This window comes from Solanum verrucosum, unplaced genomic scaffold (genome assembly GCF_900185275.1).
Source record: "Solanum verrucosum unplaced genomic scaffold, falcon-dt-bn FXZP01000118.1, whole genome shotgun sequence".
Classification (NCBI taxonomy): Eukaryota; Viridiplantae; Streptophyta; class Magnoliopsida; order Solanales; family Solanaceae; genus Solanum; species Solanum verrucosum.
Genome location: NW_026020568.1, coordinates 1,003,814 through 1,018,104, shown reverse-complemented (window position 1 = coordinate 1,018,104; position 14,291 = coordinate 1,003,814). Strand labels below are relative to the sequence as shown.

At 32.3% G+C, this 14,291-nt stretch overlaps 3 protein-coding genes across 3 annotated transcripts in view; all 3 read left to right on the top strand.

Annotated features, from left to right (window-relative positions):
- Positions 1–1,117, top strand: part of LOC125810566 (uncharacterized) — a 28,520-nt gene extending 27,403 nt beyond the window's left edge. Inside the window, exons 18-19 of the mRNA XM_049490041.1 lie at positions 316–438; positions 948–1,117. Coding sequence (XP_049345998.1) covers positions 316–438; positions 948–1,074 — 250 coding nt within the window. The 3' untranslated portion in view covers positions 1,075–1,117. The remainder of the gene's footprint in view (positions 1–315; positions 439–947) is intronic.
- Positions 1,118–2,385: 1,268 nt separating this feature from the next.
- Positions 2,386–5,635, top strand: LOC125810578 (uncharacterized). The gene is made up of 3 exons (XM_049490052.1): positions 2,386–2,946; positions 4,598–4,765; positions 5,337–5,635. The coding sequence occupies exons 1-3, from the start codon at positions 2,458–2,460 to the stop codon at positions 5,538–5,540; spliced, it is 861 nt and encodes a 286-aa protein (XP_049346009.1). The 5' UTR covers positions 2,386–2,457; the 3' UTR covers positions 5,541–5,635.
- Positions 5,636–11,818: 6,183 nt separating this feature from the next.
- Positions 11,819–14,090, top strand: LOC125810579 (uncharacterized protein C24B11.05). Its single transcript, XM_049490053.1, has 7 exons — positions 11,819–11,911; positions 12,398–12,463; positions 12,582–12,679; positions 12,911–13,036; positions 13,144–13,338; positions 13,565–13,630; positions 13,771–14,090. The coding sequence occupies exons 1-7, from the start codon at positions 11,860–11,862 to the stop codon at positions 13,924–13,926; spliced, it is 759 nt and encodes a 252-aa protein (XP_049346010.1). The 5' UTR covers positions 11,819–11,859; the 3' UTR covers positions 13,927–14,090.
- The last annotated feature ends 201 nt before the right edge of the window (positions 14,091–14,291 follow it).

The following is a 14,291-nucleotide window of genomic DNA, read 5'->3' as shown; positions in this document are numbered from 1 at the left end:
TTTTTTACTTTTTAGATCTGCTTGTGCACTGGAGACTTTCTCATAATTAATAAAATCATTAGAGAGGAGATGATTTTTTGTACAGAAGGAAGTTGGAATATCATTGCTGACCAACTTTTTAAGTTCTAAGCTAACAGAAAAACTGAATTTGCTACTTATGAGTAGACTCAAGTCATGCTTCTACTTTGATATGGTGTTGGTGTAGGTGTAGGAACTGATCTAAGTAGTTTGATCTTGAAGGTTTAAATCAACTGAATTGCAAGCCACTGTTCTTCTGAATATTTTCTCTGACAGTTTCTTTTCAATTTTTCAAAGGTGTGCAGGTGCAGGTCATTTAGGAGAAGATATAGTTCAATATTCACAGGAGCTGGAAAGGAAATTAGATGACGATGAAGAACGTCGAGCATATCTTATGGATATGGGCATTAGAGCTTTAAGGTTGATTTTCTTCCATCTCTTTTTAATGAAGAGTTTGTTGATAAAAATGGAAGGTAGAAGCAGAGAACATAATATGCTCAGTTTACAAGGAACAAACATACTGCCCCTACACCATCTTTGAGGTCCTTCTTTGGGCGCTTGTTTAAGATAAAGCTGAAATTTCTATTGTGCAGCAGAAATGCATATAAAATATTGAAAAGTTGTTAGAACTGGCAATTTTTTCCTTCTAGAAAGTGGTTGGAGCCGGGACAAACTAAAACAGATAACAGAACACATATTGGACAAGGAGTAGTACAAAATAACTGAATAAAGATATTGTCCTTGAGAAGCTCGTACTTCATTCATATGCTATATTGTCTTATACAATTAGCCTCATCCTTGGAATGGAAAGGTGCCATCTTTTTCCTAGAGCAATGGCCAGTTAACATTACATCTAAGGTGCTTTGCTGCGGAACAGGCAAAGTTTATAACTGTATAAATTAACGGTTTTATTTCTCTTCTTTTTGCAGGCGATATTTTTTCCTGATCACATTTAGATCCTATCTCTACAGCAGTTCTCCAGCTGAGTTAACATTCAAAGAATGGATGGATGCAAGACCTGAACTTGGCCACCTATGTAATAACCTTAGAATCTGACATATAGTGAGGATAGGGGTCAACACATGGCTCTCTGTGTGCATACCTACAAACACAAAGGGAATGTGGAATAAAGTTGACCAGATTGAGAAATTGCTGATACTAGAATAAAAAAAGTTAGGAGCTGATAGCTATAGCATTTAAATTCGTTCAGAACATAGATGCCGTGCTGCAGCCAAGCAAAGAGGAAGCAAGACTGTGGCAATTGAAAGAACTATTGTCATTTGTAAATCGAGGAAACAAAAACTTCGTAGGTGTAAGTTGCTAGTTAAAGGTATATTTCAGTACTCAAGTTGTCAACAAACTGTAAAGCTGCTTCTGAACTATGAATGTGTATATTAACTTTTCCTGTGAAAACTTATAGAAATATAAAGCAGTCTTCAAATTGTAGATGTATTGACATGTTATGTGTTAATAACTGTTGACATGTATAGAAGCTTCTTCTTATAGACATGGATTCAATTGCCTTGATGATCATAAACGTAACTTTACAGACATGAAGCAGATTAAAGGCTCTTTTTTAGATTGCACAGGACTTGCTAATCAACTATGTCAATCTCAAATTAGTTGGAATCTTTTGTATAAGTCTGCTTTCGACTCTATGATCATGTGCTAATAGAGGGCAAATTATCCCTTGCTAATGTGAAGGGATGAATAGAACGATGCATATTAAGACGATCAAACATAGAAAAATTGAAAATATTTTTTAGAAAAAATGTTTTCCTCAATATCGAACATATCCCAAGACTGTGAATCTTGGTCATCCCCCATTCAGCTCTAGAGCATGCTTATAATATTTCTAAAAGGCATTACGAGCACCATTAATATGAGAATTTTAGTAGCTTAGTTGATTGACTATCTAGACTTCAACTTTATTGGTGAGAGTTTGATTCTCTACTTTGTAATCCCCTCCCACATTTTCTTCTTCCCTACCTTCAATTTTTTTCTTCTCCTTAAAAAAGAGTACCATTAATACCTCAAAAAGATGATGACCATCAACAAAGATTTTAAAATTCTTAGAAATGTGTAATACATAAATGTGCCCTTAAATTTAATTTCAGTTGTTATTTATGTTCTTCAACTTTAGGTGAGCACAAATAGACAGTTAAATTTATATAAAATTGAACAAATAGATATATGTGTTCATAGTGCATACATTAGGATGCTACCTAAGACACGATTTGCCAAGTAGAACGCCAGGTAAGATGTATTTATTTGTTCAACTTTAAAATTAAAAGGCATAAGCACCATCTTTGACACACGTTAACTCTTTAATTGGCTGGCATGTGAGCCTAGAGTTCATAGTACTTCATTTTGCCAAGCAAATAGAGTAATGGAAAATATGACAACAGCAGAGGCCCAATCCCCGAGGCAAAAACCAAAATGCAAGTCCAGTACCAGTTGTGGTGGCATACGAATACCACGTCTTCACTCCCCCTATCTTCAATTTTCTACCGTCACGAAGCCATAGCAGCTGCTGCCGCACGGCACCGCCACAACACTGCCTTATCCGTCGCCACACTCAGCTTCAGGTTCAACAGAAACCCTAACTTAACCTCTAGAAGATATCGTCTTGATACTGTCACGTGTTCTGTAGACGTCGGGGGAAACGCTACCGTTGACGATTATGACGATGGAGATAATCGGAATGATACGGGAGAAGAAGGCAATGAGGAGGAGGACGGCGTTGAGACTGAGATTGAAAAAATGGGGAAGAATCGTCGGAGGATTCGATCTAAGGTAGTTGTGAAGGCCAGCTTGCAGAGTGTTTGGAAAGTCCTTACTGATTATGAAAGATTAGCTGATTTCATCCCTAGTCTTGCTGTCTCCCAGTTGCTTGAGAAGGAACCCTATTTCGCCCGACTTCTTCAGGTTTTTTCTGTTTAATTGTTTATTTTTATAGAAATTTATCCTGTCAGAGATGTACTAGTTTGATCGTTGATGTGGTAGTGCGCCATTGTTGATTGTTTTTTGGAAGATATTAGACGGAGGAACTTCTGACAACACAATATTTTCCCTCAATAGTTGTAAAATTTCTAAAATTATTCAAACTATTGAAAGAGTTGTTGTAAGAGTAGCAACTGCTGGTACTATTGAGCTTGCCAATGACCATGCATTAGGCCTGTTTTGGACAATTGCATATGTTGCTTCGCTGCCTGATGAAAATCTAATCAACTTGACTTCTTACCACCAATACATAAAATGTCAAATAGTGCAACGGTGATGTTAGCTTGTCAAGTTCAAAATTTAGAACTCCCTAACAACTTGCATCTCATACAAACCAAAAAAAGAAAGAAGTCTTCACACATGCTTACACTACAGTATATGATATGCTTATCAACAAATAATATAGAACGAGATCGAAGAGAAACTAAAGCGCCAAACATAAAAACCAACTCATCGTGTTAATTTTCTATGCTGTTTTGGTATTGTGACTCGGTGCCAAGGGTCTACCAAAAACAAACTCTCTACCCTACAAAGGTAGGGGTTAGGTCTGCGTACATCCTACCTTTCCCCAGTCTCCACTTGTGGGATTACACTTGGTATGTTGTTGTGATCATCGGTTTAATTTACAACTAATTGGCCATACACAGAGAGACATTATGCATTCAAAATACATTCACACAGGAAAACACATACACGGACAACAACTACTTCGCCTTAATCCCAAACAAGTTGGAGTTAGCTATATGAATCCTCACTAACAATGTTTCTCCATTTAAGTCAACTCATGTCGTTATCATACAAAAAAAGTGAAAGAAAAGTTAAATATATACATATATATAAATAATACTAATAATCATATTAAAAGTTTTCTATAATTTTACTGCACATAAATATATATGGTAAGGTCTAAATACTCCTATACCCAAGGGTGTGACCTAGTGATCAATGAATTGGTTGAGAACCCTGAGGTCTCAAGTTCAAAACTCAATGGAGACAAAAAACACTAGGTGATTCTTCCCATCTGTCCTAGCCTTGGTGGACAGAGTTACTTGGTACCTGGTGCTGATGAGAGGTGGCAGGTATTCCGTGGAATTAGTCGAGATGTGTGAAAGCTAACCTGGACACCAGGGTCATCAAAAAAAAAAAAGATAAGGTCTAAATACTCCTAGAAAAGTAATGGGTGAAATTAGACTTATTCCTATTCCCAACTAGTAGTTGACTCTTTTACCTGTTGTATCTTCTAGATGCTATTGACGAATCAATTTACTTCTTAAAAAGTATGTGCGCGTGTGTGTATCTGAAACTCATTACTCCAACAAAGAGAAAGAAAGTTTACATTCAATTCAATGTGAATTAAATATTTCCTTGACAACTGGCAACATACTTCTCCTTACGGCAAATTCTTGAGTTCGCTACTTCGTTATTTTAAGCATGAGTTTTGTGTTGGTATATCACTCTTATCTGATATTTGAATCTCTAATTTACAGTCAATAGATGGCATGCCCTACATACTTATTGAATTTCCAAGATATTAGTATCTTGGAGTGATCTGATATTAAATTGTAATATTTAATAGATTGGCGAGCAAGACTTGGCATTTGGGCTCAAATTTAATGCTAAAGGTGTCATTGATTGTTATGAGAAAGATCTTGAAGATCTCCCTACTGGTCAGAGGCGTGATATTGAGTTTAAGATGGTAGAAGGTGACTTCAAAATTTTTGAAGGAAAATGGTCTATCGAACAGGTATAGTATTCTTTCTTCTCTTTTTCTATTACTCGTCTTCTATCAGATCCTTTGTTTTGTATCTGGAAAATATGTGTCTAATGTCTATATGGAAATTCCAACATATGATGTTCCCCAAGAATTATTCATGTGCATTTTTTTCCTTGGATAACTTCTCCTTCTGCTTTTTCTTATTTTTTCCCTAGCAAATTTGCAACATATATTCTCCTCTTGCTATTCATTTGCACTTAGAAACTCAGTAGAAACTCTGCAATGTGAGGTTAAAAATGGAATGGAAGCAACAATTGGAACTCGTCTCTGTTCTTTCTAAAATGTCTTAATGTATGTATGATTAATTGGCGGTAAAATCCATGTTGATAATTTTGCTGACGTCTACATAGCTTAGAAAAAGTAAATCTTGAAAATCATCTCTCTGAATCCATGAGTTAAAGCTGATTTGCAACAATTTTACAACTATGACCTAATTCTCCTTTTGAAGTGTAGGTGTGAATTCTTCATTGCATGTTACCAACAAATACGTTTACAGTTTTGTCAAAGCCCTTATGTTATTTAGTGTTGTGAAAACATGCAGTGCAAGACAGGTGGTGACCAAGAGCTTGATTCTTTGGACGAATCATTTCATACAACTCTCTCCTACATTGCCGATGTTGAACCTAAGCTTTGGTTGCCTGTGCGGCTTATTGAAGGCAGACTCTGTAAGGAGATAAAAATCAACCTGCAGTCTGTTCGGGACGAAGCACAAAAAGTATATCTCTCTTCATTTTCATCTTATTAACCAATTAACTAATTACTACTACCATTTATTACTGAAGAAATGTGTATATATTACCATTCACGTAATACAGTTTTGCCAAAGCAACTTCTACTTTAGTTGCAGTCTTGTGATTATGTGGATCAACAATTATAGGTTCATAGCAGTTCATATTCTGTTTCTTTTGTGCAATATGAGTACAAGATCTAAAAATAAAGACTGTTTTTTAATAAATAAATGTATTTAATTTCTCCCTCTTGTCATTTTGCATTGTCTTCTAGTTATTGTCATATATTCTTAGGAAATTCCATCACACTGCTTGCATTCTGATGTACCTAGTGAGGAAGCAATTTCTTGAAAATTCTAATCCTTTTTGATGTGTGAAATTGTAATCATGCTTTATTTTCCATTTTTCACTTTAGTTTTTTTTCCAGAAAATGTTCTCTCAAGTACTAGTCCCATATGGCGTATCATTTTCTTTTTGCTCCATATCCCAGAGGTGTCCACTTTCATATTCCCATGGGAAGTACTCTGTCCAACACCATATTTCATCCTCTGTGTGTTTTGGTGGGGGGGGGGGGGGGGGGGAGGAGGTATGGGTGTTGGAGATGAGTAAGATCGTGTATTCGTCCTATCCCGGATGAAACCTTTTAGTCTATACAAAATATTGTTTAAGATTTTAACGTCATGGAGTTGTGGAAAAGTTACACTAGAAAGATAGCTGCTGGCAAGAAAAAGGGACAGGAAGATAGTACTTCCCTCCGTCCTCCTTTCCTTTTTAGTTTGTCCCAGAGGCAACCTTTATAGTTTGTCCTAGAAAGAGTGCCTCGGTCTATATTGAGTATGTTTTTCAAGTTCAACATTCTACATGCAATTTTAAATAGTACCACAACTTTAATTTAAGATCATAAGATTCAAAAGTCTCGTTATTTCTTAAACTTCGTGGTCAGTCAAATTAAGACACTTTTTCACAACCATGCCCTTTTTTTAGTGGAAGCTATTTAGTCCACAAACATGCCCTATTTCACAATCTCTTGGGAAAAAATTAGAATTTGTTTGGCCAAATTTATGAGCATTTAATTTTGGGAAAAAAGGTTTGAATTTATACCCTGAATTTTTTCAGTTTTGCTCCCCATTACATTTTTAGTCCATTCAAATCCTTTCTGTAGCAAATCGTTTTATATTTTCCCTTGCCCTTGATGGATTTTCAACATGAAATAAGTGGATTTTACGTGTTCAAATTCTTTGAGAAAAAAAGATTTGTCAAGGAACAACAACAAAGTTCTTTCTTAATAATAGCAAGGGTATACATTTAAGAATCAAGCACAAAATTGGACAATTTGTGTAGGACATGATAAGTTTGACTTATTTCCCTTCTAATTTATTCCTACCTAGGACTGCTAATATATACTAGTATTATTCAGCCTCGACGAGAATAAGGAATATGTACTTTGTGATCTGCAAAATGATATTATCCATTTATTATTCTTTTGCAGGCATTTGCTAAATATATACTTTATCCAATGTTCTAAAATAATAGTTGTCTGTTATTGACTTGACACATTCCTTAAAAATAATAAATAATAAAGGTAATATTACTATATTATCTTTTGACTTTATTAAATTTAATGCTTTGAGATATGTGGACAACTATTGTTGGTTGGAGGGAGTACATATTCTGCATAAAATAATATATAGATTTCTTTCTAATATTATGTATTAGTTATATGAATTTCTAAATTGCAAATCAAACACTGTATTAAGTATCATGCTAATGTAATAGCTTAGCATGTTTATAAATAAAATCTTGTTTAACCAAAAAATACACACGAATAACTTAGCTCCTAACCAACTATTAAAACCACTAAGAGCTTAAGAAAGTATAGCGTTAGCACCAATGGGGATATACCTTCCCAATTGCCAAACGAGAAGGGCAAATAGAATAAATTGAATAGACGATGCTATTTTTTCAAGCATAATACCATTCACAATTAAAACACGAGTCAAACCTTCGAGGTGTGTGATGCAAGTTGTTATTATTCTTGGTCAGAGCTATAAGTCTATTTATTCATTCGCCAGAATTCAATAGTTTTGATCCGAATATTATATGTATAAATAATTTTATCACGAACCCAATAAACTGTTATTTTTAGAATTCAAAATCACTGACTCAAAATTCTAACTCTTCTTAAGTAAAGATTGCAGGTTCGAGCACTAGAAAATAAGAACATACTAAAAAAAAACTTTAATTTAAGGGATAATTTCAGAGACCTCCCTCCAGGTTTCTCTCTATAACACTCACCACTGTGGTTTACGATATTACGTCTATCTCCCTTATTTTCATTTTCTTGTAACCATTCTTTAAACCTATTTAAAATAAATATAAATTAATTTAGATTTGACAATTTTACCCTTCTATCCAAGGAGAGTTCGGAGGTTGGGTAGGACTTTGAGTAGCTGTGGGTATTTAGAGAAAATGATGATCATCATCACTGCTGCAATCAACAATTGTGTCGTCACTTTCAAAATTACAAATTCAATTACTTTGAGAAACTAATAGCTTCCTCCATTATTGACCACTCATGCAAGCTTAGATCTAATTTTCAATTACTTATCTCTATTTCTTGGATCATTTTTCTTCTTAGCTTGTGAAAATGTTTAACTAGAACAAAATTGATCGTTCTTATCGGATTTCTCTCTTGGGGAGTTCATTTTTATCTTCGATTTTTGAAGAAATTGTTGCCAAAAAATGATGGGTTATTGTGCGGAAAAATCATAAGTGAATTGGTAAAGGTGAAATGGAGATGAAGAGTTAATATTTGGTGAAAATGGTGGGTCAGTTTTTTTTTTTATATATAAAATAGTATTAATGTATTTGTGATTATTTACTTTTTAAAGTATTTGTTAAATTAGTTATTTTTTTATATATAATATTTATTTATTAATATGAAGAAATTAATATATAGAAGGGTAAAAATGTCAAATCTAAATTAATTTATATTTATTTTAAATAGGTTTAAAGAATGGTTACAAGAAAATGAAAATAAGGGAGATAGACGTAATATCGTAAACCACGAGGAGGTGAGTGTTATAAAGCGAAACTTGGAGGGAGGTCTCTGAAATTATCCCTTAATTTAAATTAGTCGAAATCAGTGAATTTCTATAACACATGATTAAAACCAAACACACATTAAAAAAAAAAAAAAGTTACAATAATGTAGGGGTCCAAGAAATATTCGTCCAATAGGATTGAGGCAGAGAGCATAATACTCACCAAATTAAATCCATCGTTTTCAATTTGGTATAAATTTAGTGTACTATTAATAGTGTAAACAATTTTTGCATGCTCTCATCTATATGCCACATTCCCAACTAGTGAAGTGGGGGAAAAGGGCCACGAAGAAGTTCAAAGTGGCACACTAGTGGCCTTTACCTAATATTCCCCATTCTAATTTATTCGAACGTTAATTTTGATGGGATGGTTGAAATCTCTTTATCAAGTTTCGTGTTTAGATCTCAGAGAATGGAAAAAATCTTATTGAGAGTGTCACCCTTAAAAATGAATCATGCAATGAATGAATCTGAATTTAATCAGACCATATCACAGATATGGAAAATAACAAAAAATAAAAAATTATTCCTACATAGGGAGTTAGGTACCCCCAATATTTTAAAAAGTAAAAAACAATCTACTATAAATTAGCTACAATTCTACATGAAGTAGTCATCATCCAATCAAGGCAATTATATATATCATACGTAATTTGTATCTTGTAGGTGCAGGAAGCTGCTGTCGAGCTAGCTTCATTTCTTCAAGATTTCATCAACCAGGTAATTAAATTAAAGCACATAAGCTTGTATTTATTCTCTTCTGTGGTACTATTCAACAAAAAACGAAGTTTAAGAAAAAATGAAAGATTTATGAAATTTGTAATATTAAACATATTATAGTCTTTTTGTGCATAAAAGAATAGATTTTTTTGTGGATCATGTGATATTAAACATACCAGAACTTTATTTTTGTGTTGTGTGTATATACACATATCATTAAGGCCGGTAAAAAAGATCTAACGATAAATTATTTTAAAATATAGAAATGAATATCATTTCTATTAAAACATATAAAAAGAAAAATTATCGCCTAAAATAAGAATATATGAAGTAATAAACTAAAGTATTGTTTTCTCTCCTTTAGAACTTCCCAAATTTACTTGGCCTAACAAACAATTTTGCTAGTAAGCCCATCGAGGAGAAGATGATCAAAATGGTCCTTCATCTATAGGAGTTGAATTATGTTGGTTCTTTGTATATGTCACCTTATTCAAATAGTCGTATATAAAAAGAGAATCATTTTGATCCATAGCCCAAAAAACTAACTAAAAAGTAAAAAAAAAAACTGTTAAACTTAACGGTGGGTCCCACACTTGGTGGATCCTTTCTTCCACCCTCTTTCTTCTACCATTTCTTCTTCTCTATCTTTTTTCTTCCACCATTTTTTCTCCAATTTTCAATTGATTTATTCTTCTCTTACATACAAAAATTTCTTCAATTTTTTTAAAAAAATGTTGGTAAATTTTTTATTTTCCATCTCTGTCCGTTCAGTTTTTATTTTTTTAATTTAAAAAGATATAATCGTGTATTTGCTTTGCAACATTAGGAGACTGAAAAAAGTGTTTGAATTACTTAGAGAGAACGAAAGTGACATTCTGCAGAATTGGATTTGTTGAAATGGGTTTTGAATTTACAAACATTTTTTGAAATTTGGAGAAACTTTTGTATGTAAGAGAGGATTTTGACAGTGAACTGTAAAATAAATCAATTGGAAATTGGAGAAAAAGTGGTGGAGAAAAGAAATGGAGAAGAAGAAATGGCAGAAGAAAGAGGGAGGAAGAAAGGGTCCAACAACTGTGGGACCCACTATTAAGTTTAACAACTTTTTTATTTTTCGGTTAGTTTTTAGGGCTAAGGACCAAAATGATACTCTTTTTATATACATTAAAAACTATTTGGATAAGATGATATATATAAAAGATCAAAATAATTCACCATTTTGATCAAAACACTCTCTAGTTGTTTGTTTGAGACCTTTGATTTAAAAGCTTAATCATCTCATTATATTTTTAATCGTGTAAACGAATATATTAATATGATGATTAATATATTCGTTTACATGCTTGCTTTAGTTTTTATATTGTGCTTTATGACTTTCGTAATAGAAGTTCATTTTTTCTTGATTTGTAGTATATATAATTTATATTACCCAACATCTTTTGCTTTTATCAATTACTTTAATTATTTTTGGCAGAATATTTAAAGACTCCTTTAAATTTGGCACTTTTATATTTAGATTCATTCTAAAGTATTCCCTCCGTCCCTATTTAGTTGTTCATATTTCCTCTTTTAGTTGTCTCTATTTAGTTGTCCATTTTGACAAATAAAAAAAGGATAACAATTTTTTTTTCTATTATACCCTTATTTAAATAAAATTGTCATAAATAAAGTAAATAAGCTTATGAACTTCCTAGCATTGATTAATTATCTTGAGTGAATTTATTTTGGAATTGTAAATTGTACTATAAGGGTAAAATTGACACTTCACTATATTAATCAATGTTGCCTTAATCTGTGTGTCATTTCTAAAGTGGACAACTAAATAGGGACGGATGAAGTAGTTTATTTACTCTTTTGAACTTGGTTATTTGATATAGCCTTATACCCCTTTAAATTGAAAAATCAGTAATCGTCATTCATAATCATCATTGCTAAACATTATCATTTTATTCTATTGATTATATAGTATTATATTAATTTAGTATTTTATTAAAATTTATTAGTATTTATTAACTTTTAAGGAAAAATGAATTTTACAAATTTAGATATTGAGAAAATAAATTGTTTTAATTATTTAGTATTTGAATTAATATAATTCTTTGATTATATGAAATATACGTTTGATTATCCTCATTCTCCTCCCCAACTAGGAAAAAGTTTCAAGTAAAGCATCAGTTTCTTAATTAAGAGATTTTATCGAATTTTGATAATTATGTTTGGTCAAGCTTATTGGAAATAAACTATAGTTAGTTTTTTAAAATTACTTATTTTAAAGATTTAGCTTAAGTTGAAAAAAGTTGAAAAAAATATTTTTTTTCTCTGAAAGCACTTTTGAAATATTGGTAAAAAAAATAAAATAGCTAGCTAATTTTGTCAAACATAAATTACATCTCTTAAAGTATTTTTAATAAAAAATATTTTTAAAAATAAATAAATTTTAAAAGTGTGGCCAATCGAACTGACATTTCAAAATATTTGTGCATGTAATAGCAAGGTGAAGCTACTCTTGAGAATGGAAAGCGTTGCAAGGTCCAACACTCTTAAGTATGAGTGTCTGTTGTTTGGTATGTTTTTTCAATTATTATTATTTAATTTGGTTACATTACTATGTATATGTTCCCTAAATTCAGTGCATAGCGTAAGTTTTAGTGTACTGAATTATCCAGAGGCGAATTCAGGATTTCAAGAAAACGGGTGCACCATTGCTTTAGAATTTCGTTTTTCTTTTTTTGAAAAAACTAGTGTTATTAGTTACTACAAAAATTGAAGTGAATTGTGGTTGACTGAGATTGAACTCAGGACCTTGGTGTTAAAACCTGACTGTCAAACCAGTGAACCATCCAGCAACTTTAAGAACGGGTTCACAAGTGTTTATTTAATATGTTCTTTAATAATTATACAAGTAATATATCGAGTTTAGTCGGATGACCACAGGTTCGGGTGACCCAATTTCTACACATAAATTTGCCACTGGAACTATCCTTTATTATTGCTAGACTAGAGATTGAATAATTTTCTTATCAAAATTAATGTATTTTTGTTTTACCCAGATATGGATGACACTTTGTATCCTCTTAGTTCAGGTGTCAACCTAGCTTGTCGCAAAAATATAGAAGGTATACTATACTTTATATATATTATCTTGTCATGTACCAATTGTAAATAACCAATAAAATTATAATACATAATATATTGTTGGCTAATTAATTAGCATATTCTTGTTTAATTTCTTAGAATATATGTTGCATCACCTGAATATTGAAGAAAGTGAAGTGCCAAAAATGTGCTTGGATTTATACAGAGAATACGGCACAACAATGGCAGGCTTGAAGGTAAAAAAAATAAAAATCATCATTTTTAGTTTGTTAAAAAGAGAATGAAACATTTATATATTTGAAAATATTTCATCGTATGTTTAAATTAATTAACTTTTCATTTTACCCACATGATTTTAATTTTTATGGTCAACTCATACATATAAATGCACCATGACATATTTAATCAACACTACTAGTACGTTTTATATAACTTTATTTCTTTCTTAATTTCCGTGCCTGATATAGGAGCTGGGGTACGAATTTGACAACGACAAGTTTCATGAATATGTGCATGGAAGATTGCCATATGAGGTGCTAAAACCTGATCCACTACTAAGGAACCTCCTACTTTCCATGCCACAACGCAAAATTGTAAGTACATTTTTAGCGAAATTTCTAACTTGTAGCCTATAAAAGGCGCGGTTGCAAGTTAGGAGAAATATTAATATTTTTTTATATTGGCTTGGTAAATTAATCAGATATTTACAAATGGTGATAAAGCACATGCAATTAGAGTTCTGAGCAAGTTGGGACTGGGAGATTGTTTTGAAGGTATTATATGCTTTGAAACTCTGAATCCTTCCTTAGAGGATAATGCTACTATTTTATGCAAGCCTTCTCTCAAAGCAATGGAGGCTGCTATTCAGATTGCAAACCTTGATCCAAACAAAACTGTAAGTACTCATATATTTTTCTCGTCTATTTTTACTTGTTCACTATACTTAAATTTGCTTCACGAGTTTCAAAAACAGAATCTCTACCTTTTGAAAATAGAGGTAAGGTCTACGTACACTTTATCCTCTCCAGACCTCACTTTGTGAAATTTCACTATGCCAAGACAATACTGAACAAGTAAAAGTGAACGAAGAGTAATATAATTTGTTCCTCCTCGTGTTTCAGATTTTTTTCGACGATAGCGCTCGAAACATAGCAAGTGGTAAACAAGCTGGACTCCACACGGTGGTTGTAAGTTCCACCTCCTTTCTAATGGATAATTGAGTTAGCTAAACACAATTTTAATTTTTTGCACACACATTATTCATATTATGTGCGTAAAAAATACTGAATTCAATTAAACCGCTAATTGATTGACTATTTTGGTGCAGGTGGGTAGCTCAACTTTGGTTGCAGGGGCAGATCACGCCTTGAGGAGCATACACAACATAAGAGAAGCCCTTCCTCATATATGGGAAGAAGAAGGAGATTTACCGCAAAAAAATATCCAATCCAATGCTGCTGAATTAACCATAGTACAAGCATAATAACATCTACACTCAATGTGCATCAAGACTTTAATTTGATGAATTTCAATAAAAAAAATCTACGTGAAATGAAATAATAAGTCATTATATATGTATCCAATAATAATGTACGTGTTACATTTATAGCAGTACTATATAATATAAGTCATTATATTTGCTCTTTATTTGTAGTAAGTATTTCAATACAATTTAGTAAGGCCACAATCGTATTTAGGAGCGGATCTAGAGGTGGTTGAGAGTGTTCGTCCGAACTTCCTTTGACAAAAAGTTATTGTTGACACCAATTTTGGACCTCTACAATATAAATCAATTATCGAGCTTCTTAAATTTCAAACGATTTGAAATAATCGACTTTATAAAATTTA